The sequence below is a fragment of the Macaca mulatta genome, chromosome 6 (genome assembly GCF_049350105.2).
Source record: "Macaca mulatta isolate MMU2019108-1 chromosome 6, T2T-MMU8v2.0, whole genome shotgun sequence".
Lineage (NCBI taxonomy): Eukaryota > Metazoa > Chordata > Mammalia > Primates > Cercopithecidae > Macaca > Macaca mulatta.
Window position 1 is genome coordinate 77,653,857 of NC_133411.1, and position 25,256 is coordinate 77,679,112.

General features: G+C 38.9%; 1 protein-coding gene across 6 annotated transcripts in view; it reads left to right on the forward strand.

The window, feature by feature from the left end:
- GTF2H2 (general transcription factor IIH subunit 2) overlaps positions 1 to 23,564 on the forward strand; it is a 34,631-nt gene extending 11,067 nt beyond the window's left edge. For 5 of the 6 annotated variants that reach the window (XM_015140186.3, XM_015140190.3, XM_015140188.3 and 2 more), the window contains 9 exons: positions 1,567 to 1,672; positions 8,064 to 8,154; positions 8,373 to 8,460; positions 9,098 to 9,205; positions 12,052 to 12,115; positions 15,800 to 15,903; positions 16,451 to 16,553; positions 20,694 to 20,733; positions 23,058 to 23,564. In XM_015140186.3, the coding sequence (XP_014995672.1) occupies positions 1,567 to 1,672; positions 8,064 to 8,154; positions 8,373 to 8,460; positions 9,098 to 9,205; positions 12,052 to 12,115; positions 15,800 to 15,903; positions 16,451 to 16,553; positions 20,694 to 20,733; positions 23,058 to 23,177 (824 nt within the window). In that variant the 3' untranslated portion in view covers positions 23,178 to 23,564. The remainder of the gene's footprint in view (positions 1 to 1,566; positions 1,673 to 8,063; positions 8,155 to 8,372; positions 8,461 to 9,097; positions 9,206 to 12,051; positions 12,116 to 15,799; positions 15,904 to 16,450; positions 16,554 to 20,693; positions 20,734 to 23,057) is intronic. The other variant, NM_001260580.1, reaches the window with a different exon arrangement.
- The last annotated feature ends 1,692 nt before the right edge of the window (positions 23,565 to 25,256 follow it).

Consider the following 25,256-nt stretch of genomic DNA (forward strand, 5'->3'; position numbering starts at 1 on the left):
CTGAAATGGAAAATGTTTACGGAATACTATATTTCATTGAAACTCAGATTCCATCAATTACAGTATACTTTTATAAGCCATTAAGAAGGAAAAGTCGTAGTAGTTAAACTTTGACACAATATCAAATGATATATGAGTTGGCTATACTAGCTTCTTGGTAATTTGACATGTCTGTCACTTTGGGGGCTGGGCGTGGCGGCTTACACCTGTACTCCCAGCACTTTGAGAGGCTGAGACCGGAGGATTGCTTGAATCCAGGAATTCAAGACTAGCCTGGACAACATGGCGAAACCCTGTCTCTACCAAAAATATAAAAAAAAATTTAGCTGAGTGTGGTGCTGGGCACCTGTAGTCCCAACTACTTGGGAGGTTGAGGTGGGAGGATGGTTCGAGCCTGGGAGGTAGAGGTTGCAGTGAGCCGAGATTGCCCCATTACACTCCAGCCTGGGCAACAGTGCCAGATCCTGTCTATAAAAAATTTTTATATTAAAAAGAAAAAAAAGGATTTGGCAACTTCTCCCCCCTTCATTTGAATTGCTTGGCATAAGATAGACAATCTTTTCAGATGCTATTTGGTAAGAGAAGATAACACAGCTTTGTCTATTTGTGGGACTATTCCTTTCTTAGGTCTTGTAAACCTCTTGATTTCTTCCCTCAAGAAAAATACGGGATTGCATGCATTCTTCCATCAATATTTGCTTCATTAATAATAAATTTATGCCTCACTTCTATGTTCCACACCTTTCTACATAAAAATATAGCCTTTTGTATTAACAACCTTTCTAAAAACATTTTATTGTTTGTTTTTTGAGATGGAGTTTTGCTGTTGTTGCCCAGGCTGGAGTGCAGTGGTGTGATCTCAGCTCACTGCAACCTCCACCTTCTGGGTTCAAGCGATTCTTGTGCCTCAGCCTCCCTAGTGGCTGGGATTACAGGTGTGTGCCACCATACCCAGCTAATTTTTGCATTTTTACTACAGATGGGGTTTACACCATGTTGGCCAGGTGCGTCTTGAACTCCTGACCTCAGGTTATCTGCATGCCATGGCCTCCCAAAGTGCTGGGGTTACAGGCGTGAGCCACTGCGCCCGGCCTTAAAAACATTTTAAATGGCAGTTAAACTCACCATGAAGAGGACAATGTACATAATGTAATTGAAGCAACAATATGTGAAGACCTATTTGTAGGTTCACATATGAGCAGGCAAAGACTATGTTACAAGTGCTGCTGGCTACCAGTGATTATTAAACACATGCTGATTTCAGAGATGTTAAAATGTGAAAATGTATTCATCTTAAAAATGATGAAATGTGGAAATATTAAGAGTAAAAAAATGCACTCTAGGTTAATATTATCTTAAAATATGTATGCTAGTCTATAAGGAGATTATTTGTATTATGTTTTTCAGTATGAAGTGAGACTATTTACAAAATATTTGAGATAAAATTCCAACAGAAATGCAAATTGAAAGGATTCTGTTCTTTAACATCTTAGATATGTAAATTTTGAGAGAAAGAAACTTTTTTAATATATAGGATTTTATTTAAAGATCTTATTTCTATTTTAGGAAACCCAAGAAAACATATAACATCTTTGAAGAAAGCTGTGGATATGACCTGTCATGGAGAGCCATCTCTTTATAATTCCCTAAGCATGGCTATGCAAACTCTAAAGTTAGTATTATACATTATGTATAATTGAATTAGAAGTTTTTTAAATGAGTTAAGTTGAAATGATGTGTTAATATGGGGCCCATAAACACAGCTATAACAAAATTATTAAGTACGAAAAGTATGTAATGTCATTTATGATGTTTAGTGTGGTGTTGGCTAGTAATTTCTATTTTACATTTTAGTAGGATATTGTTAAAGGTTTTATAAAAATATAATTTAAAACTGTTGGAAATATCAATAGTACAAAAGAAATATATTGGTAAAAAATATTTTATTAAAATGAGATTTAATGTAGTATAATAATTGTAGGTTGGTTGTACCTTTATTAACATTTATTAATTTATTTTGAAAATAATGGCCAAAACCACAATTCCTTCTGCACCAACCTCATATATCTGTAAATTAATAGATATGGCAAGTTCAGCTATGTGGAATAGAGCCAAGACCTGAAAGGAAATACTTGGTATAGTTAAAGCTTATATATATATATATATATATATATATATATTTTTTTTTTTTTTTTTTTTTTTTTTTTCTCCTCGAGACAGAGTTTTGCTCTGTCACCCAGGCTGGAGTGCCGTGGCATGATCTCAGCTCACTACAGCCTCCGCCTTCTGGGTTCAAGTGATTCTTGTGCCTCAGCCTCCCTAGTAGCTGGGATTACAGGTGTGTGCCACCATGCCCAGCCAATTTTTGTATTTTTAGTACAGATGGGATTTCACCATGTTAGCCAGGCTGGTCTTGAACTCCTGGCCTCAAGCGATCCGCTCACCTCAGCCTCCCTAAAGCTTACATATTTTATCTCTGGGTAGTCTGCCCTGGCTCAGACTTTATAACTTTACATAATAGATATTTTTCTAGTTCTGAAGTGGATGAGAAGGAGGTAACACATGTAATAGAGGTAAGTACAGTAGCAGGGTCTACCAGTGAGAGCTGAGAAGATAACAATGAAAACATAAGCAGGTGGCCGGGCGCGGTGGCTCAAGCCTATAATCCCAGCACTTTGGGAGGCCGAGACGGGCGGATCACGAGGTCAGGAGATCGAGACCATCCTGGCTAACACGGTGAAACCCCGTCTCTACTAAGAAATACAAAAAAACTAGCCGGGCGAGGTGGCGAGCGCCTGTAGTCCCAGCTACTCTGGAGGCTGAGGCCGGAGAATGGCGTGAACCCGGGAGGCGGAGCTTGCAGTGAGCTGAAATCCGGCCACTGCACTCCAGCCTGGGCTACAGAGCGAGACTCCGTCTCAAAAAAAAAAAAAAAAAAAAGAAAACATAAGCAGGAAAGCTATAACTAACTGATAAAATTGCTGCAGAAAGCATAGAAACATCTATTTAGTATAGGTGAAAACTGGTCACCACAACTTAAAACTCTACAAGCTATCATTTTAATTAAATGGTATACAAGATTAATGTTCGTGATTATTATGACCGAATTACTATGAGGTTTACAGTAATCTCCCCTTATCTGCAGTTTCACTTTCCAGTTTTAGTTATTCTTGGTCTGAAAAATATTAAATTGAAAATTTCAGTAATAAATAATTCATAAGATTTAAGTTGTATGCCATTCTGGGTAGCGTGATGAAATCCTACACCTTCCTTCTCTGTCCTGCCCAGGATGTGAATCATCCCTTGGTCCTGTAGATCCACACAGTATATGCTGCCCACCCATGTAATGGCCTAAGTCATCAGATTAACTGTTATTGACTGTCAAAACTATTGCAGTGTTTGTGTCATTTTACTTAATAATGACCCCAAAGTGCAGGAGTAGTGATGCCAGCACATTGTTATAATTGTTCTATTATTAGTTATTATTGTTAATCTCTTACTGTGCCTAATTTTTATACATTAAACATGATCATAGGTGTGTATGTACAGGCATACCTCATTTTGTTGCACTTTTATTACACTTTTCAGATAACTTTTTTTTTTTTAACAAGCTGACGGTTTATGGCAACTCTGTGTTGAGCAAGTCTGTTGGTGCCATTTTTTTTAACAGCATGTGCTCACTTCATGCCTCTATATCACACTTGGTAGTTCTTGCAATATTTCAAGCTTTGTAAATTATTGTTATATCTGTTATGGTGATCTGTGATCAGTGATCTTTGATGTTACTATTGTAATTATTTTAGGGCACCACAAACTGGGCCCATATAAGACAACAGACTTAATTGATAAGTATTATGTGTGTTCTGACTGCTTCACCAACTGGCTGTTTTCCAGTCTTTCTCCCTCTGTTCGGGCCCCCCATCTCCTAAGACAAAAAAAAAACTCAAATTACACCAATCATAACCCTACAGTGGCCTCTGATTGTTCAAGAGAAAGGAAGAGTCGCATGTCTCACTTTAAATCAAAAGCTAGAAATGATTGAGCTTAGTGAGGAAGGTATGTCAAAATGCAAGACAGGCTGAAAGCTAGGTCTCTTGTGCTAAACACTTAGTCAAATTGTGAATGTAAAGGTAAAGTTCTTGAAGGAAATTGAAAGTGCTTGGCTGGGCCTGGTGGCTCTTACCTGTAACTGCAGTACTTTGGGAGGTTGAGATGGGAGGATTACCTGAGGCCATGAGTTTGAGACCAGCCCTGGTAACATAGCAAGACCCCCATCTCTACCAAAAAAAAAAAATAGCCAGGCACAGTGGTGAGCACCTGTAGTCCCTAACTTCTCAGGAGACTGAGCCCAGTAGTTTGAGGCTGCAGTGAGCTATGATTGTGCTACTGCACTCCAGCTTGTATGATAGAGCAAGATTCTGTCTCAAAAAAAGAAAAACATAATGGAAATTCAAAGTGCTGCTTCAGTGGACACATGAATGATAAGAAAGTGAAACAGCTTTATTGCTGATATGGAGAAAGTTTTAATGGGCTGGATAGAAGATTAAAGTAGCCATAACAGTCCTTTAAGTCAAATCCTAATCCAGAGCACGACTCTAATTCTCTTCAATTCTATGAAGGCTGAGAGCAGTGAGGAAGCTGCGGAAGAAAAGTTTGAAGCTAACAGAGCTGAGCTCATGAGGTTAATGAAAGAAGCTATCTCCAAAACCAAAGTGCAAGAGGGGCCAAGCACAGTGGCTCAGGCCTGTAATCCCAGCACTTTGGGAGGCCGAGGTGGGCGGATCATGAGGTCAGGAGTTCGAGACCAGTCTGGCCAACATAGTGAAACCCTGTCTCTACTAAAAATACAAAAAATTAGCCAGACGTGGTGGTGTGCACCTATAATCCCAGCTACTCAGGAGGCTGAGGCAGGAGAATTGCATGAACCCAGGAGGCGGAGGTTGCAGTGAGCTGAGATCGTGCCATTGCACTTTAGCCCAGGCGATACTGTGAGACTCCGTCTCCAAAAAAAAAAAAAAAAAAAAGTGCAAGAGGAAGCAGCAAGTGCTGATGTAGAAGCTGCAGCAAGTTATCCAGAAGATCTAGCTAAAATAATTGATGAAGCTGACTACACTAAATATTAAATTTTCTTTTTCTTTTCTTTTGTTGTTGGTTTGTTTTTGAGACAGGGTCTCGCTCTGTCACCCAGGCTGGAGTGCAGTGGTGCAGTAATGGATCACTGCAGCCTCAAACTCCCAGGCTCAAGCTATTCCCCCAGCCCCCCAAGTAGGAGGGACTACAGACATGTGCCACCACACCCAGCTAATTTTTGTATTTTTTGTTGTTGTTGTTTTTGTAGAGGTAGGGTTTCGCCACATTGCCCAGGCTGGTCTTGAACTCCTGGGCTCAAGCAGTCCTCCTGCCTCTGCCTCCCAAAATACTGGGATTACAAGCGTGAGCCACTGCACCTGGCCTCTTATTTTCAATGTAGATGAAACAGCCCTCTGTTGGAAGAAGATGCCATCTAGGATTTTCATAGCTAGAAGAAGTGAATGCTTGGTTTCAGAGCTTCATGGGATAGGCTTCCTCTCTTGTTGGGGGCTAATACAGCTGGTGACTTGATGTTGGCACTAATGTTTGTTACCATTCTGAAAATCCTAGAGTCCTTAAGAATTATGCTAAATCTATTCAGTCTGTGCTCTGCAAATGGAATAACAAAGTCCGGATGACAGCACATCTGTTTACAGCATGGCTTACTGAATATTTTAAGCCCATTGTTGAGATCTATCTCAGAAAAAAGATTTATTTCAAAATATTACTGCTCACTGACAATCCACCCAGTCACCCAAGAGCTCTAATCGAGATGTACAAGGAGATTAATGTTATTTTCATGTCTACTAACATAGCACTCATTCTGCAACCCTTGGATAAAGGAATAGTTTGAACTTTCACATCTTGATTATTTAAGAAATACATATCATAAGGCTATGACTGCCATAGATGGATCTGGGCAAAGTACACTGAAAACCTTCTGGAAAGAATTCACCATTCTAAATGCCATTCATGGAAGGGGTTCAAAATATCTACACTGGCTGGGTGTGGTGGCTCATGCCTGTAATCCCAGCACATTGGGAGGCCAAGGCGGGTGGATCACTTGAGGTTAGGAGTTCAAGACTAGTCTAGCCAACATGGTAAAACCCTGTCTTCACTAAAAATACAAAAAGTATCTGGACATGGTGGCGCATGCCTGTAATCCCAGCTACTGGGGAGGCTAAGGCAGGAGAATTGTTTGAACCCAGGAGGTGAAGGTTGCAGTGAGCCAAGATTGTACCACTGCACTCCAGCCTGGGTGACAGAGCAAGAATCAGTCTCAAAAAAAAAAAAAATACCCTATAAACTTAGTTGATAAAGCATCAGTGGGGTTTCAAAGGAATGACTCCCATTTTGAAAGAGGTAATACTGTGAATAAAATGCTATCACCAGCATTTGCATTCCTTTCATAAAAGGAAGGGTTGACCCATGTAGCAAACTACTTTGTCTTATTTTAAGAAATTGCCATAGCCACCTCACCCTTCAGAAAGCACCACTCTGATCAGTCAGTGGCCATCAACATCAAGGCAAGACTCTCCATCAACAAAAAGATATTATTCACTGACAGCTCTGTTGATTTTTAGCAGTATTTTTCATTAAGGTGTGTACTTTTTTTTTAAGATATAATGCTGTTGCACACTTACTAGAGTACAGCATAGTGTAAACAGAACTTTTTTTTTTTTTTTTTGAGATGGAGTCTCATTCTGTCACCCAGGCTGGAGTGCAGTGGCACGATCTCGGCTCACTGTAAGCTCTGCCTTCCGGGTTCACACCATTCTCCTGCCTTAGCCTCCTGAGCAGCTGGGACTACAGGCGCCTGCCACCACGCCCGGCTAATTTTTTTGTATTTTTAGTGTAGACGGGGTTTCACCATGTTACCAGGATGGTCTTGATCTCCTGACCTCGTGATCCACCTGCTTCAGCCTCCCAGAGTGCTGGGATTACAGGTGTGAGCCACCACCCCTGGCTGTAAACAGAACTTTTATACACGTTAGGAAACCTGAAAGTTCATGTGACTTGCTGTATTGCAAATATTTATTGTGATATTTGCTTTATTGCTGTGGTCTGGAACCACCCCTGCAGTATCTCCAAGGTATGCCTGTATTGGGAAAAACATGTTATAGTCAGCCCTCCGAATCCTGGGTTCTGCTTCTGTGAATTCAATCAACCACACATCGAAAATATTTGGAAAAAAATTGTACCTGTACTGAACAAATAGACATTTTTTCTTGTCATTATCCCCTAAAAGGGGATAACAATTATTTACATAGTATACATTGTATTAGGTATTATCAATAATCTAGAGATGTCTTAAAACATGTGGGAGGATGTGTATAGGTTATATGCAAATACTATGCCATATTGTATCTGGGACTTGAGTGTCTGCAGATTTTGGTATCCGTAGCAGGTCCTGAAATCAATCCCCCAAGGATACCGAAGGATGACTGTATATATAGGGTTCAGTACTATCCTTGATTTCAGTTATCCATTGGGGGTCTTGGAATGTATCCTCTGCAGATAAGAGGGGACTACTATATAGTCTTTGAGAAAGAAGTGTGTGTTACTATTTTGAAGCCACATCTATATACTTTAAAGCTGATCCATATGATATTGCCACTTTTTAAAGTTTATCCATATATTGTTGTATTTCTTAGTGTATACTTTAGACTTTGTATGAAACAAGCCACTGGAATGTAAGCTTCATGATGTCGGGAACATTGTCAGTCTTGTTTATCACTCTATCCCCAGAACTTGAGTACTCAGTATTTATTAAATGAATCAATTATCAATTTTTTGAAGTGCGTAGTTCATTTTAGAAAAATTTACATTGAAGTGTTTAAAATATACTCACAACCTTTCCTTGCATTATTGAAACAAATGAGGTATTCTATAGTCTAAATGTGTATTCCTATGTTTACTATTCTTTTTGGGTAAATTTTTTGGTAGTGTAATTTGTTGTACCTAATTGGAGTGTATTTTATCTTTCTTTTAAGACACATGCCTGGACATACAAGTCGAGAAGTACTAATCATCTTTAGCAGCCTTACAACTTGTGATCCATCTAATATTTATGATCTAATCAAGGTAGACCAAAAAATCAAAACCAAAGTTACAACTCTAAAGAGAATTCTGTAGCAAATTTGTTTTTTTATATATATATATTTGTGTGTCTAATTCATCTTTGTGGTAGATGTAGTGAATTTATTACTAGTTTTCAGAGCATTCTTTATATTTCAAATACATTAATTCTTAAATGTTTTTCTTCTTCCCTAAAACTATCTATCTACTTGGATTTTATGAAGACCCTAAAGGCAGCTAAAATTAGAGTATCTGTTATTGGATTGTCTGCAGAGGTTCGCGTTTGCACTGTACTTGCTCGTGAAACTGGTGGTATATATATAATTTCTTTAATATTTGCTCATAATTACTGTGTAGGAAATAATTTATTAATTAAATTAGGATGTTTTAATCTGTTCTGAGCTACTAAAAGTAGTCTAAAATATGGGCAGTCATCTTAAATATATCATTGATTCTGTAAGCAATCATCTCAAAATGCAAAGAGTTTTCAGTACTTATGTCAATATTTAGAGGAAGTAGTATAACTCTTGGAAAGCTGGAAATTTTACTGTATGTAATTCTTTATAAAGATTTTATAACTTGTCTTTAATTAAATTCTAATTACAGGCCAGGCATGATGGCTCTGCCTGTAAGCCCAACATTTTGGTAGGCCAAGGCAGGAGAATCACTTGAAGCCAGAAGTTTGAGATCAAGGCTGATTAACATAGTGAGACCTGTCTCTATTTATATGTTAAAATAATAATAGTAATAATAAATTGTAATTACAGTTATTCCTAGAGAAGTTGGTTTAGATGTATTATTTAAATAAGGTTTTAAAAGTGATAATTTAGCTGAAATCATTATTTTGAAAATGTACATTTTCAGATGATAAAACTTTTACAGAATTACATAGAACGTATACTTCGTTATGTCTATGAAGCTGTTTTTTTTTTCCTTTTCATCTTGTTAGGCACATACCATGTTATTTTAGATGAAAGCCATTACAAAGAGTTGCTCACACATCATGTTAGTCCTCCTCCTGCTAGCTCAAGTTCTGAATGCTCCCTTATTCGTATGGGTAAGTGTTTTTATGTTTTTAAAAAATATATATCTAGGCTCTCTATTTTTATTTGCACAAGTTATTTTAATATTTAAGAATTTTTAAAGAAAAAATATGCTTGTTGAAGCAATTTTGGAAAGTACAGAGAAGTAAAAAAAAAAAAAAAAAAATTAAAACTACCAGTAGTCCTGTCACCCAGAAAATACTGTTGGCTTTCTTTATTTTTAAGGCTAGAAAGGTATAAACTGTGTTTATAGAAAAATACTTATATTAAGCTGGACGTGGTGGCTCAGACCTGTAATCCCAGCACTTTGGGAGGCCAAGGTGGGCGAATCATGAGGTCAGAAGATCAAGACCATCCTGGCTAACACAGTGAAACCCCATCTATACTAAAAATACAAAAAATTAGCCGGGTGTGGTGGCGGGTGCCTGTAGTCCCAGCTACTCGGGAGGCTGAGGCAGGAGAATGGTGTGAACCCAGGAGGCAGAGCTGGCAATGAGCCGAGATCGCGCCACTGCACTCTAGCCTGGGTGACAGAGCAAGACTCCGTCTCAAAAAAAAAAAAAAGAAAAGAACAAAAAAGAAAAATACTTACATTAAGAAATGTTTTAAATAAGCTACAAAAGCCAGGCGTGGTGGCTCATGCCTGTAATCCCAGCACTTTGGGAGGCCGAGGCTAGCAGATCACCTGAGGTCAGGAGTTTGAGACCACCCTAGCCAATATGGCGAAACCCTGTCTCTACTAAAAATTACAAAAAATGGCAGGGCATGGTGGCAGATGTCTGTAATCCCAGCTACTCAGGAGGTTGAGGCAGGAGAATCGCTTGAACTCAGGAGGCAGAGGTTGCCATGAGCTGAGATTGCGCCACTGCACTCCAGTCTGGGTGGCAGAGCGAGACTGTCTTAAAAAAAATAAAAATAAAATAAGCTACAAAATTCTCTGTACTGTATGATCAAAGCTGTGTAATACAAACTGTGCAAAGACAAAGCTTGCAGGGAAGTACACCAAATTGCTCAAAGGAGGGGAAATTATTGGTTTTTGATCACTTTTTCTTTCTTTTTTTTTTTTTTTTTTGAGATAGAGTCTCACTCTATTGCCTAGGCTGAAGTGCAATGGCGCGATCTCAACTCACTGCAACCTCTGCTTCCTGGGTTCAAGTAATTATCCTGCCTCAGCCTCCCAAGTAGCTGGGATTATGGGCGGGCACCACCATACCCAGCTAACTTTTGGATTTTTAGTAGAGACGGGGTTTCAGCATGTTGGCCAGGCTTGTCTTGAACTCCTGACCTCGTGATCCGCCCGCCTCAGCCTCCCAAAGTGCTGGGATTACAGGCGTGAGCCACTGCACCCGGGCTTGGATGACTTTTTTAAAATGTTATTTTCTTCTATTTTACAAAAATGTTGCAATGAAGATTTATTACATTTATATTGAAAAAAGGTATAACTTTTAAATAGAAAAAGAATCTCCTTATTTAATATATATATTTTTAAATGTTAATTAAGTAGGATGCTTTTCTACTTTTGGCCTTTTGTATTACTAGTCGACCTCTTTTTTCCACGGTCTTCTCATGTGTTTAATGATGTTAGTTAACTACCTTATTGTGTGTTGCAAGGATCGAGTTAATACAGATGGTGCATTTAGAATAATGCTTGATGTAAACATTCAATACATTTTAGATCTTATTTAGCTAATCTTTTTGATTTACTGATATATATTCTTATTCCATTTTAAATTTATAATTTGTTTGTTAGAGTCCTTTAGGAATATTAACCTTTTCTTTTTTTTTTTTTTTTTTTTTGAGACGGAGTCTCGCTCTGTCACCCAGGCTGGAGTGCAGTGGCCGGATCTCAGCTCACTGCAAGCTCCGCCTTCCGGGTTTACGCCATTCTCCTGCCTCAGCCTCCTGAGTAGCTGGGACTACATTTGCTGGGACTACAGGCGCCCGCCACCTCGCCCGGCTAGTTTTTTGTATTTTTTAGTAGAGACGGGGTTTCACTGTGTTAGCCAGGATGGTCTTGATCTCCTGACCTCGTGATCCGCCCGTCTCGGCCTCCCAAAGTGCTGGGATTACAGGCTTGAGCCACCGCGCCCGGCATTAACCTTTTCTTAGTCACCTGATGCAAATATTTTTCTTGTTGGTTATTTGCCTTTACTTTTATTTATTTGTTTTGATATGTAGATACATTTAAATTTTTTATGTAATATCTCTTTTTAAAAATGGTTTCTGCTTTTCCTGAACATGTTTTCAGAATTTAAAATTATATATGGAAAACAAATTACATGAAAGATTTGAGCATTTCAAAATTTTAAACATAAAAGTATAAACTTAGATAAAATGAAGGTGTACTATATCTTCACTTGTATCAGAAATGATGTAAAAATTACAACCTCTTTAAAAAGTGGTGTTGATCATTATTAAGTTAGAAAATATATAGCTGGGCATGGTGGCGGATGCCTGTAATCCCAGCTACTTGGGAGGCTGAGGTGGGAGAATCGCTTGAACCCGGGTGGTGGAGGATGCAGTGAGCCAAGATAACGCCACTGCACCCCAGCCTGGGTGACAGAGCAAGACTCCATCTCAAAAAAAAAAAAAAAAAAAAAAAGAAAAGAAAAAGAAAAATATATATATGAACTTCAGAATCTGAGGTCATATATATAGACAGGTCTTTCCCCTGTTTCCTCTACTTTTTCTTGTAGCTTGGAATTAGTTTCATCATGCTATAATAAGCTTATCTGAAAGGTGGTAAAGTGATATTTTGTACAACTTCGTTGGCTTTTTGATAAGAACATCTTTAGGTTCTTAGTCCTAGAATTCTGCTGTTTGCTTGGAAAAAGAAAGTAATACATTTTCTTCTATGAAGGATTTCCTCAGCACACCATTGCTTCTTTATCTGACCAGGATGCAAAACCCTCTTTCAGCATGGCGTAAGTAAAGACCTTGAAAATATCAGTGATAATGTTTTTACATTTTTAATTCCTTCTTTTAAGTTATAAATTCAAAAGACAGGCAATGAAGAGTATGTCTGTATACTTGTATGGAGTGATCTTCAGGATCTATTACTAAATAAAATAGTAAGTTTGAGAGAATTTTGTAGTATGCTACTGATCACCTAAGAAGAAAGTAGAGATGTAAGTGGATATATTTGCTTGTTTATGTTAATAATAAAAACAGTAGTATGGAAATAATAAAAACTTAAAAGGGGTAGAGGGGGAAGTTTTTTTTTTTTTTCATGTTTACCTCAGTGAGTGCGTAGGGAAAAGCAAAGGGATAGACCCTAGACTTTTCTGAATGCATCACTTAATGATAGGGATCTGTTCTGAGAAATGCGTCATTAGGTGATACCATCATTGTGCAAACATCACAGAGTGTACTTACACAAACCTAGATAGTGTAGCCTACTAACATCACAGTTATATGGTATAACCTATTTCTCCTAGGCTGCACACCTGTACAGCATATTGTGTACTGAATAATGTAGGCAGTTTTAATGTAACACTTAGTGTTTGTGTAACTAAACACAGAAAAGGTGCAACTAAAATGTGGTATTATCTTATGGGACCACTGTCATATGTGTGGTCCATCACTGACCAAAATGTTACATAGAATATTACTGTACCGTGTTTTAACTTCAGAGCTTTGTATTTTACATAATTATAAAACAAAATTAAATTTAAGAGAGTAATTCTTAAAAATCACAAACAAGATTTCTGCCTCCAGCCAAAAAGGTGTAACAGGGACTAGATTTACCCTCCTGTCAAAAAAAGTAGACAAAGTATATAAAACAGTGGTTTTCATACATTGGACAGCAAGCCTTGCGATAATGATCCCTGACAAAAAGGAAACAAATGAGATGGGCCCTAAGAGCACTCCAGCTTACTGCCTGGATGGAATTCCCAGGCTGCAGATGGAGGCTGGAGATGTTGAGTTGAAGAAACAAAGTTCATCTTTCAAGGAGGCTGAGAGGGTGATAATTTTGCAGGTCAGAGTACTGGAGAGGAAAGAGCTGCACAGAGAGAACTCTCTGGGGAGCTGCAGAGACTTGCTCATGAGTCAGCAGCTGAGTGTTGATCAGCACTTTCGTGTGAGGAGACTACTGGAAGTCAGGGAAAGAATCACTGGAAAGCAGCAGACAGAGCAATTCCCAGAGCTCACACAGAGAACATTCATGTTCTCACCAGTCTGTATGGAAATACCTCTTAACATGACAGGCATTGAATAGAGTCCACAGTAATGGGATCAAATTAATTCTATCACAAGAACTGGAACCAGAGGCAAAAAAAAAAAAAAAAAGAGAAATCTAGACTAACAGCTGTTCTGGACCAGCCTAACAAAGCTTAAAAGCAAGTTTTGAAGAGATTAAACTATTTCCAAGTTAATGAAGTATATTCTAAAACAAACCCTTAAATATTTAAGGGAATACAAAAAAAAAAGAAAAAGAAAAAATCCAGCACCCAAAACAAAGCAAAATTCACAATGTCTGGCAAAGCAAAATTCACAATCCCTGGCAGAAATTACCAAGGATGCAAAGGAAAATATGACCCATAAAATGGAGAAAAATCACAGAATGGAAACATACCCAGAAATAACCCAGTTGGTAGAATTAATAGACAAAGGGTTGGGTGCAGTAGCTCATGCCTGTGATCCTAGCACTTTGGGAGGCTCAGGTGGGCGGATCACTTGAGCCCAGGAGTTCGAGATCAGTATAGCCAACATGGTGAAACCCATCTCTACTAAAAACACAAAAATTAGCCAGGCCTGGTGGCGCACGCCTGTAATCCCAGCTACTCAGGAGGCTGAGGTATAAAATACACTTGAACCCAGGAGCTAGAGATGGCAGTGAGCTGAGATCGTGCCATTGCACTCCAGCCTAGGTGACAGGCTTAAAAATAATTAATTAATTAATTAGTAGATAAAGATGTTAGGACAACAATTATATTATAAATGTACTCTGTATGTTCAGGATATTATAGAACATGAGAATGGTAAGAAGAGATATGGAAGGTATAAAAAAGACCCAAATAAACTTCTAGTGATGAAGAATACAGTGTTTTAGATGAAAAATATATTTGCTGGGATTAACAGCAGATTAGACACTACAGAAGAAAAAAGTTAGTGAATTCAAAGATAGTAATAGAAACTTTAAAATAAAAATGAAGGGCTGGGTGTAGTGGCTCACATCTGTAATTCCAGCACTTTGGGAGGCCGAGGCAGGCAGATCACTTGAGACCAGGAGTTTGACACCAGCCTGGCCAACATGATGAAACCCCATCTCTAATAAAAATACAAAAATTAGCTGGGCGTGGTAGCACGTGCCTGTAATCCCAGCTGCTCAGGAAGCCAAGCACGAGAATTGCTTGAACCTGGGCGGTGGAGGCGGTGAGTTGAGATTGTGCCACTGTACTTCAGCTTGGGCAATAGAGTGAGACTCTGTCTCAAAAAAAAAAAAAAAAACTGAAGAGAGGGAAAAAAATGAATGTAGCATAATTGAGCTATAAGACATGCAGATTTAAAAATAGACTTTCAGGCCGGGCGCGGTGGCTCAAGCCTGTAATCCCAGCTGCTCAGGAAGCCAAGCACGAGAATTGCTTGAACCTGGGCGGTGGAGGCGGTGAGTTGAGATTGTGCCACTGTACTTCAGCTTGGGCAATAGAGTGAGACTCTGTCTCAAAAAAAAAAAAAAAAAACTGAAGAGAGGGAAAAAAATGAATGTAGCATAATTGAGCTATAAGACATGCAGATTTAAAAATAGACTTTCAGGCCGGGCGCGGTGGCTCAAGCCTGTAATCCCAGCACTTTGGGAGGCCGAGGCGGGCGGATCACAAGGTCAGGAGATCGAGACCACAGTGAAACCCCGTCTCTACTAAAAATACAAAAAATTAGCCGGGCGCGGTGGCGGGCGCCTGTAGTCCTAGCTACTCAGGAGGCTGAGGCAGGAGAATGGCGTGAACCCAGGAGGCGGAGCTTGCAGTGAGCTGAGATCGCGCCACTGCACTCCAGCCTGGGCAACAGCGTGAGACTCCGTCTCAAAAAAAAAAAAAAAAATAGACTTTCAGCCCAGGCAGGTGGCTCACACCTATAATCCCAGCACTTTGGGAAGCTGAGGCAGGTGGATCATTTGAGGCTAGGAATTCAAGACCAGCAACATAGTGAGACCCCCATCTCTACAAAAAGTTATAAATTTTTTTTAAATATAGACTTCTTTTTTTTTTTTTTTTTTTTGAGATAGAGTTTCACTCTTGTCACCCAGGCTAGAGTGCAGTGGTTCTATCTCAGCTCACTGCAACCTCTGCCTCCTGGGTTCAAGCAATTCTGCTTCAGCCTCCCAAGTAGCTGGGATTACAGATGCCCAGCTAATTTTTGTATTTTTTAGTAGAGACGGGGCTTCACCATGTTGGCCAGGCTGGTCTTGAACTCCTGACCTCAGGTGATCCACCCGCCTTGGCCTCCCAAAGTGCTGGGATTACAGGTGTGAGCCACTGCACCCGGCCAAAAATACAGACTTTTAAATAGATTTTTAAATAGTGTCAAGATTTTAAGGTCAAGATAATGTGCTTTCCTGCTCTAACTTTTCAGAGTCTTATATATTACCTTTTTTTTCCCCTCTACAGGCATTTGGATGGCAATACTGAGCCAGGACTTACATTAGGAGGCTATTTCTGTCCACAGTGTCGGGCAAAGTACTGTGAGCTACCTGTTGAATGTAAAATCTGTGGTAAGAAACCAACTATTCATTATTCAGTAAATGTTTAATGACTTATCTGTATTGCTGCTAAAATTAATGTAAATGTTAAGTTATTCCTATGTTTCTGGAATTAATCTGTGCAAAGAAAAATAGATTACTTTTAAAATTGAGTGCCTAGTACTCCACTTCCAGATATAAATGTAGCATTCTAGTTTTCTGATCCTCTTTCTGAAAAAAGTATATTCTTTAAAGGCAGTGCAGTAGATCTAGTAGACATTTTTCCATCTCTTACCTTTATAAAGTAAATATATACAAGAATGAATAATTGAACTAATAGAATTGTCTAATTTTATTTCATTTATAAGTAAGCAAATAGACCAAGACAGGTTGGTTACACACTTAGTGACAGAACTAAGATTCCATCATACAATCTTCTGTTATAGCCACAGGTAAAATGAATAACTGCCATCCTAAAAGAAACTGAAAATATTCTGCCAAAGTTACATCTTTTGTCTTTTCAGCTGTTGTCTTCATGAGGTTTGGGCTACTCAACATGTCTCTCTGCTTCATGTGTTAGGTCTTACTTTGGTGTCTGCTCCCCACTTGGCACGGTCTTACCATCATTTGTTTCCTTTGGATGCTTTTCAAGAAATTCCCCTAGAAGAATATAATGGAGAAAGGTATATCAGTTTGGATTAATTTATATCTGTTACAAGTGGTAAGCTAATGTTTGAATAGATTGTTACTACCTTAAAAAATAATCCAATTGGCTTGGACAAGAGTACTTCTAATATGGAAGATGAGGTGAAGAATGTCGTGGTTGTGATTGAAATGACTCATTGTTAAATAGATCTGAATCTCCAGAAACCAAATAATTTCACTAAACCCACGTATGTATAAATAAGGGTAATGATTGTACTACTAAATCAGTTTTCCAGAAGGAAAAGAAAAAAACCCTGACTGGTAGTATTCACAGATTTCCATGGTTTGAATACTCCCACTATGGCCAATTTTTATCTACCAATTAACAACCAGCTCTCAAAATCCTTGAATACATATTTAACAATATATCCTCTTGAGCCAGTACAATCCAGTCCTAGCATACTACTGAAAATAAGAGGCTCATTCAGCACTTTGGCAGGCTAAGGTGGGAGGATCACTTGAGGCCAGGAGTTGAAGACTAGCCTGGGCAACATAGTGAGACACCATCTCTTAAAAAAGGAAAAAAAAGCTGGGCACGGTGGCTCATGCCTGTAATCCCAGCACTTTTGGAGGCCAAGGCAGGCAGATCACCTGAGGTCAGAGTTCAACACCAGCCTGTTCGACCCCATCTCTACTAAAAATACAAAATTTAGCCCAGTGGTGGCGCATGCCTGTAATCCCAGCTACTCGGGAGGCTGAGGCAGGAGAATCGCTTGAACTCGAAAGGCGGCGGTTACGATGAGCTGAGGTCACGCCATTGCACTTCAGCCTGGGCAGCAAGAGCAAAACTCTGTCTCAAATATAAAATAAAATAAAATAAAAATCTGGCATAACATAATTTACCTAAAATCTTTAAGGATTTTTATGAATGGTATTTGTGTGAAATACAACAAATAAAGTCTGAAATAGAGGTAGTCAATCTTTTATAGAATAGTCTTCAGAAAATAAAGATTTACTACTTTTAAGAACATCCAGGATCAGTTGGGCATGGTGGCTCATGTCTGTAATCCCAGCACTTTGGGAGACCGAGGCAGGTGGATCACCTGAGGTCAGCGGTTCGAGACCAGCCTGGTCAACATGGTGAAACACCGTCTCTACTAAAAATACAAATATTAGCCGAGTGTGGTTGGAGGTGCCTGTAACCCTCAGCTACTCGGGAGGCTGAGGCAGGAGAATCGCTTGAACCTCGGAGACGGAGGTTGCAGTGAGTGTGGATCACACCATTGCACTCCAGCTGGGCGACAAGAGTGAAACTCCATTCAAAAAAAAAAAGAACATCCAGGATTTAGGAATCACATTAAATGCTTACTGGCTAGCAGAAGACAATTATGTATCCATCTTTTTTTTTTTTTTTTTTGAGACGGAGCCTTGCTCTGTCGCCCAGGTTGGAGTGCAGTGGCCGGATCTCAGCTCCCTGCAAGCTCCGCCTCCCAGGTTCATGCCATTCTCCTGCCTCAGCCTCCCGAGTAGCTGGGACTACAGGCGCCCGCCACTTCGCCCAGCTAGGTTTTTTTTTTGTATTTTTTAGTAGAGACGGGGTTTCACCGTGTTAGCCAGGATGGTCTTGATCTCCTGATCTTGTGATACGCTGTCTCAGCCTCCCAAAGTGCCGGGATTATAGGCTTGAGCCACTGCGCTGGGCTTATGTATCCATCTTGCTTTTCACACTTAAATCATTTGGAAGTCATTTAACGTCACCGTATCTAGATCAGTGTTGTTTTTGAAATTGTTGCATATTTCAGGGATAATTATAACCAATTGCTTCCTGTTGGATATAAGATTTTTTTTTCTTTTTGCTATTAACAAATAATGCTTATATCTATATTTTTGAACATTTGTACAAGTATAAATGCATGGTAAATTCCTAGAGGTAAAATTACTGAGTCAGGAGTTTTACATGTTTTGTGAATTGTGATAGATATTGTAAAGTTGTTCTTCAAAGAAGTTTCATTTATTGTTTTCCCACATTTAGCCAACATTAGGTATTATGAAACTTTTTTATATTGGCTAAAACTGACAGACAAAAAAAAAAAAAGTCTCATTGTTTTAGCTTGGTATTTATTTGCTTATGGTTGAGGTTAAATGTAGTAGAAAAGAAAAACCCAGTACTATAGAAAATGGAGTTTAAGAAATATTCCAGAAAGTACAATAAAAGGAGTAAAATAAAGAGGTTGAAATAGGAGAGTAAAGATAAGAATACTGGAGATTCATCCAGAAGGTCCAGTATGAGAATAATATGAGGGAAAAAAAGATAGGATAGAAAATCATCAAAGACATAGTTCAAAGAAATTTTCTGTTGAAGGACAGAACTTTCTAGATTGAAAGGTTCTGTTGGCTGGGAAGGGTGGCTCATAGCTCTAATCCTTGTACTTTGGGAGACTGAGATGGGGATCACTTGAGGCCAGGAGTTCCAGGCCAGCCTGGGTCACATAGCAAAACCTCATCTCTACAACAAAGATAAAAGAAAGGGACTGCCAAGTGCCTGACGTATTGAAGGAAGACAGACCCCATAATTGTGAACTTTCAGAATACACAATAAATCCTTAACCCTAAACATTTCCAGAGAGGAAAAACGAGGTCACATACAAAGGATCTGGAATTAAACTTGTTTGGCTTCTCATTAGCAACACTGGATGCAGAGAGGGAGCAGTCACCTTCAAAGTTTGTAGTGAAAATTGTTACCCTTAGATACCCAGCCAAGCTATAGTTAAGTGAAGGTAGAATAACAACATTTTCAGACTTGTAAAGTCTCAAAAAGATATTTTTCTGGGGAAGGTCTGGAAGAGGTAGATGATTCAAAGGAACAGAGAAAGAGAATGACATGGGGTCTAGTAATATGTATCTAATTCAAAACAGGTGGAAGAACGGCGTAGCATGATGGTAAGAAGAAATTCCAGAATGATACCTGTGTGTCACATATGGGGAACAGTCCAGTTTGGAGACAGTCAGAATGCTCCAGGAAAGATATCACCAAGGGGATGAAAACTGCAGAACTCCTGATGTATTTAAATATATTGAGAGGACAGTTATATTATTCCAGAGAAAACTGGGCCTGAATTAGATAGTAAACTAAACATTGATTATTGTTCTATCCAAAAGGAAGACTTAACTATGTAGAAAGAATTGAGAATGACATTAGTTACATATTTATGCATTACTGGGTTCAAGATGGTTGAAAGAGAATTAAATTCTCTTCTTTCGTAGTTGGAGGTTCATAGCCAGTAACTGTGAAGAATCACAAAGTAGCACTTATTAGAATAACTGACTATCAAACAAAAGTTTGAAAGTGCTTGTGACTGGGCACGGTAGCTCATGACTGTAATCCTAACACTTTGGGAAGCCAAGATGGGAGGATTGCTTGAGCCCAGGCATTCGAGACCAGCCTGGGCAATATCGCGAGACCCTGTCTAAATAAAAACTTAGCCAGGCGTGGAGATGCATGCCTGTAGTCCTAGCTACTCAGGAGGCTGAGGCAGAAGGATCACCAGGAGGTTGAAGCTGCAGTGAGCCATGATAGCATGTCTGTACTCCAGCCTTTGAGACAAAGCAAGACCCTTGACTTGAAAAAAAAGAAAAATAAAGCATGCTCACATTTAACCTTAATGAAAATAAAAACTACATTTTGGGCTGTCAGATGACCTTGTATATACTGTGGAATTTTTTTAAATTTATGGTATCCTTTTTTTTTGTTTTTGAGATGGAGTTTCGCTCCTGTCACTCAGTGTGGAGTGCAATGACACCATCTCGCCTCACTGCAACCTCCGCCTCCTGGGTTTAAGCGATTCTCCTGCCTCAACCTCCCAAGTAGCTGGGATTACAGGCGCCCACCATCACGCCCGGCTAATTTTTGTATTTAGTGGAGACGGGTTTTCGCCATGTTGGCCAGGCTGGTCTCGAACTCCTGACCTCAGGTGATCCACCCACCTTGGCCTCCCACAGTGCTGGGATTACAGGCATGAGCCACCGTGCCTGGCCTTTTGGTATTCTTAACTCTTTTTCCTGAAAGTCATGTGAAGACAAGTACATATTAATTAAAGGATTCTAGTTATTGAGATTTTGCTGAACTATTTTAATGAGTGAATTTTAAGAAAAAGCTGATTGTTAAACTTTTTTTTCAGATTTTGTTATGGATGTCAGGGGGAATTGAAAGACCAACATGTAAGTTCATTGGCTTTCTAAATATTAAGTAATGTACAAGAAATACTGAAATAAATGGTACTATAAGTTTTCAACAGGTTGTTAAAGACCAGGCTCATATCAGTTTATTTCTTGTAAAGATAATTAAAATAGGTGGAGGTAAAATGGGAACAATATAGTTTAAATAGTAGTTTTGTTATTCTGCATTATAATTTTTGCTATAAAGATACTTTGTAATTCATCTCTTTTTTTTTGAGACTGAGTCTGGCTCTGTCACCCAGGCTGGAGTGCAGTGGCATGATGTCGACTCACTGCAAGCTCCACCTCCCGGGTTCACGCCGTTCTCCTGCCTCAGCCTCCTGAGTTTTTGGGACTACAGGTGCCCGCCACCATGCCCAGCTAATTTTTTTGTATTTTTAGTAGAGACGGGGTTTCACCGTGTTAGCCAGGATGGTCTCGATCTCCTGACCTCGTGATCCGTCCACTTTGGCCTCCCAAAATGCTGGGATTACAAGCATGAGCCACCATGCCGGGCTATAATTCATCTTCTTAAAAAATTTTTGGGCCGGGTGCGGTGGCTCAAGCCTGTAATCCCAGCACTTTGGGAGGCCGAGACGGGCGGATCACGAGGTCAGGAGATCGAGACCGTCCTGGCTAACATGGTGAAATCCCGTCTCTACTAAAAAATACAAAACACTAGCCGTGTGAGGTGGCAGGCGCCTGTAGTCCCAGCTACTCGGGAGGCTGAGGCAGGAGAATGGCATAAACCCGGGAGGCAGAGCTTGCAGTGAGCTGAGATCCGGCCACTGCACTCCAGCCCGGGTGACAGAGCGAGACTCCGTCTCAAAAAAAAAAAAAAAAATTTTTTGTATTAAAAGTTTTTAAATATTTTTCTTATTTTTTAAAATTCTTTGATTGTTTTGTCTACTTTAGTACACCCTTGTAAAACATGTAATTTGTCTTTATCTTTCAAGCTAAACTGCATTTAATCTGAAAGTATTTAAAATATTTTCTTCATGTTATACTTTAAGCTGTGTGATAACACATTGAAGTTGTTTAAGGTGGCCACAGATAATAGGTGATTCTTCCATTATGCCAATGAGAAAATATTTTTTCAATTTTGAAGAGGGCCAACTTTAATGTATAAACTTGTATAGATGTATATAATATGGATCACTGTCTAGCTTTAATTTTTAATTTAGTTACATGTTCCTATTTAAAACTATATAAATTATATAAAATAATAATTATAAGTATTGCTATTCCACTGTCACAATTTATAATTTTATTAAATTGTATATACCTCTTTGACATCAGTAGCTTCCTCTTTACTGGAACTACTTTTTGAGTCATTTGACAGGTTTTTGGTTTTATTTTCTGAGACGAACTCTTGCGCTGTCACCCAGGTTGTAGTGCAGTGATGCAATCTTGGCTTACTGCAACCTCTGCGTCCCAAGTTCAAGTGATTCTTGTGAGTCAGCCTCCCAAGTAGCTGGGATTATAGGCATGTACCACCATGCCCAGCCAATTTTTGTATTTTTAGTAGAGACTGGGTTTCATCGTGTTGACCAGCTGGTCTTGAACTTGTGGGCTCAAGCAGTCTGCCCGCCTTGGCCTCCCCAAGTGCTGGGATTACAGGTGTGAGCCACCACACCCAGCCTCATTTGAGTTTTTAAGAATAGGTCATTGTCTGTGTTGTTTGAGATTTATTTATTCATTCATTTCGTTTTTATTTTTTTATCCAAAGCCACATACTTCTGAGATTTAGTGATTTTTGAATCTGTGTATGAAGCTGCCCTGGAAAATTTATCCCAAGGCATAAGTACTCATATATGTAATGCTGAAAGAACAAATGTAGTTTTTTCCTTTTTATTTGTCTTATCTGTGTCATTTGACATATTTTTTTGAAAGGTTTACTTGAAAAGGAAATATAACGTTTGCAATTGTGAGGTCATTCCCTAAGAATAATTAAATCTATGTTAAATTTTTATGCTTCTCTTTTTAATTGAATCAATTAGGTGGTCTTGCTAAGCATTCAAAAGTAGCGCTGGTTTGAAGCTCATGTCTTTCCCAAACCGTAGAATGAAATAATTGAGAGTGAACTATAATAGAATAGACTTTAAAGGCTCAAAAACAAAGTCATTCCCTCATTTCTAAGGGATAGTTTGGGGTAAAAAATTAATTGCCTTAGATTTGAGAATATAGAGTACATGGAAGTAATAAAGTAGGTAGTGGGAAAAAACTGGTAGAGATACAAAAGAGCAAAGCACACCTTGAATGTCATCAAGCTGTGCTGTAATTAACTTTTGGAAACTAGTTTATCACTTTTCTTCTTTTCACTACAGGTTTATGTTTGTGCTGTGTGCCAAAATGTTTTCTGTGTGGACTGTGATGTTTTTGTTCATGATTCTCTACACTGTTGCCCTGGCTGTATTCATAAGATTCCAGCTCCTTCAGGTGTTTGATTCCAGCATGTACTATACATTGTATGTGTTGAAAAGAAATTTGCAACTGTGAATAAAATGACTTATTTAGAAGAAGCTTCATTTAAAACATGAAAGGATAATCTGACTTAAGAAACTTTTTGCTAAGAAAAGGTATTATTTTATTAAATTTTAAATTTGTGTTCTGTCACAGAAATACCTGAAATTCAGTAGTACTTCATTCAATTAATTTTGTTTTCTATTATTTTGAGTTATACTGTTTTCAAAGTCATTATGCAGTATGTATAAATTACTTATAATAATTAAATTGATGTGATAATTTTATTTATGTTTTTATAATTAAATACAGAATATGATTTATGTTAATTCATTAATTTAGTGTAAGAAGAAAGTTAAGTCGAAATGTAAATTCAGTGTAAGATGAAAATTTATCAATAGTTATGAAATTAGGCTGGGCACTGTGGCTCAGGCCTATAATCCCAACACTTTGGGAGGCCAAAGTGGGCAGATCACCTGAGGTCCGGAGTTCGAGACCAGCCTGGCCAACATGGTGAAACCCTGTCACTACTAAAAACACACAAAAAAATTGCCGGGCATGGTGGTTCATGCTTGTAGTCTCAGCTACTTGGGAGGCTGAGGCAGGAGAATTGCTTGAACCCGGGAGGCAGAGGTTGCAGTGAGCTGAGATGGTGCCATCCTAAAGTGAGACTCCATCTCAAAAAAAAAAAACCAAGTTATGAAATTAATACATATGAAATGATGTACTGCTACATCCACCAGAGAGGTCTTTTTAGGTTTAACCAAACATTTGGAATATGTTTATCAAGTTAGTACATCTGAAATTATTTGTGGCTCTGACCAACAGAAGTCACTTTAGATTAAACATTCAGACTCACAAGACTGCCATGGCCATACTTGGTACCCGCTTACTCAAAAGGATACTAAACAGAAACAACAGCCTGCCAGCACAGCATCAAGTGGTCCTCATTAGCAGTGGAGGTCTTTGCAGCCGTCCACTGTTACAGTTTAGGTGCAAGGAGATAAGATCCTCCACAGGCATCAAGGAACCAATATCTCTTAACAATTCCATAAACACAGCTTCCAGGGTATCCACAAGGGATGTGTCAATTTCATGAGTCACCACACTCAGGAAAGCCTAAAGCTTGAAGTCTCCATTAGATTATTTATAGTGCATCCCAATCTAGATACTGTAACAATTATGAGTTATTTTTACTATAAGCAAAGTTGCCTAAAATCATAGTTGATACTAACCATGGTTAACAGAGCTCTAAAAGTTTGACAGAAAGTGAGATTCAAATCCTTTCACTCTCATATGCTAAACCTTTTGCTTTACTCTGGGTCATCAGAGAAATTTAGGTGAGAATGTATGATGAAGTCTGTGTTTTAGGTTCAATGCAGATATATCATTATAGGCAGAACTCTTTTCTGGTTTTACCCAGTTAAGAGTAAATCAGGCTTTCATAGCAAAGGTATGTCTATTTTATGTATATAAACTTCAGGTACTCTAGATTGAGTTTCACTATGAAATTTGTGACTTTTTTTTTTTTTTTTTTTTGAGATGGAGTCTTGCTCCGTCACTCAGGCTGGAGTGCAGTGGCGTGATCTTGGCTCACTGCAACCTCCATCTCCCGGGCTCAAGCAATTCTCCTGTCTCAGCCTCCTGAGTAGCTGGGACTACAGACTCCTGCCACCATGGCTGGCTAATTTTTGTATTTTTAGTAGAGATGGGGTTTCACCTTGTTGATCAGGCTGGTCTCCAACACCTGACCTCAGGTCATCCACCCACCTCGGCCACCGTGCCCAGCGGAAATCTGTGATTTTATAACTAACAATTTTTAGTTAAGAACATTATCAGTAAAGACAATATAGTCCCATCCTGGAGAGTCTATTCAATAGATCTTCAGGGGAGCCCAGGAATATGCATCTTTAGTAAGTGTGTGTGCACATGCACACACATACACACACACACAATGTGATTAGAGTAACAGGAGTTTCTCTCAGGAGTCATACTCCATGAGCCTAGACCCAGTGGTTCTTTATGTGGACACAAATTTCAGCTATAGGTTACCTAGTAACTGC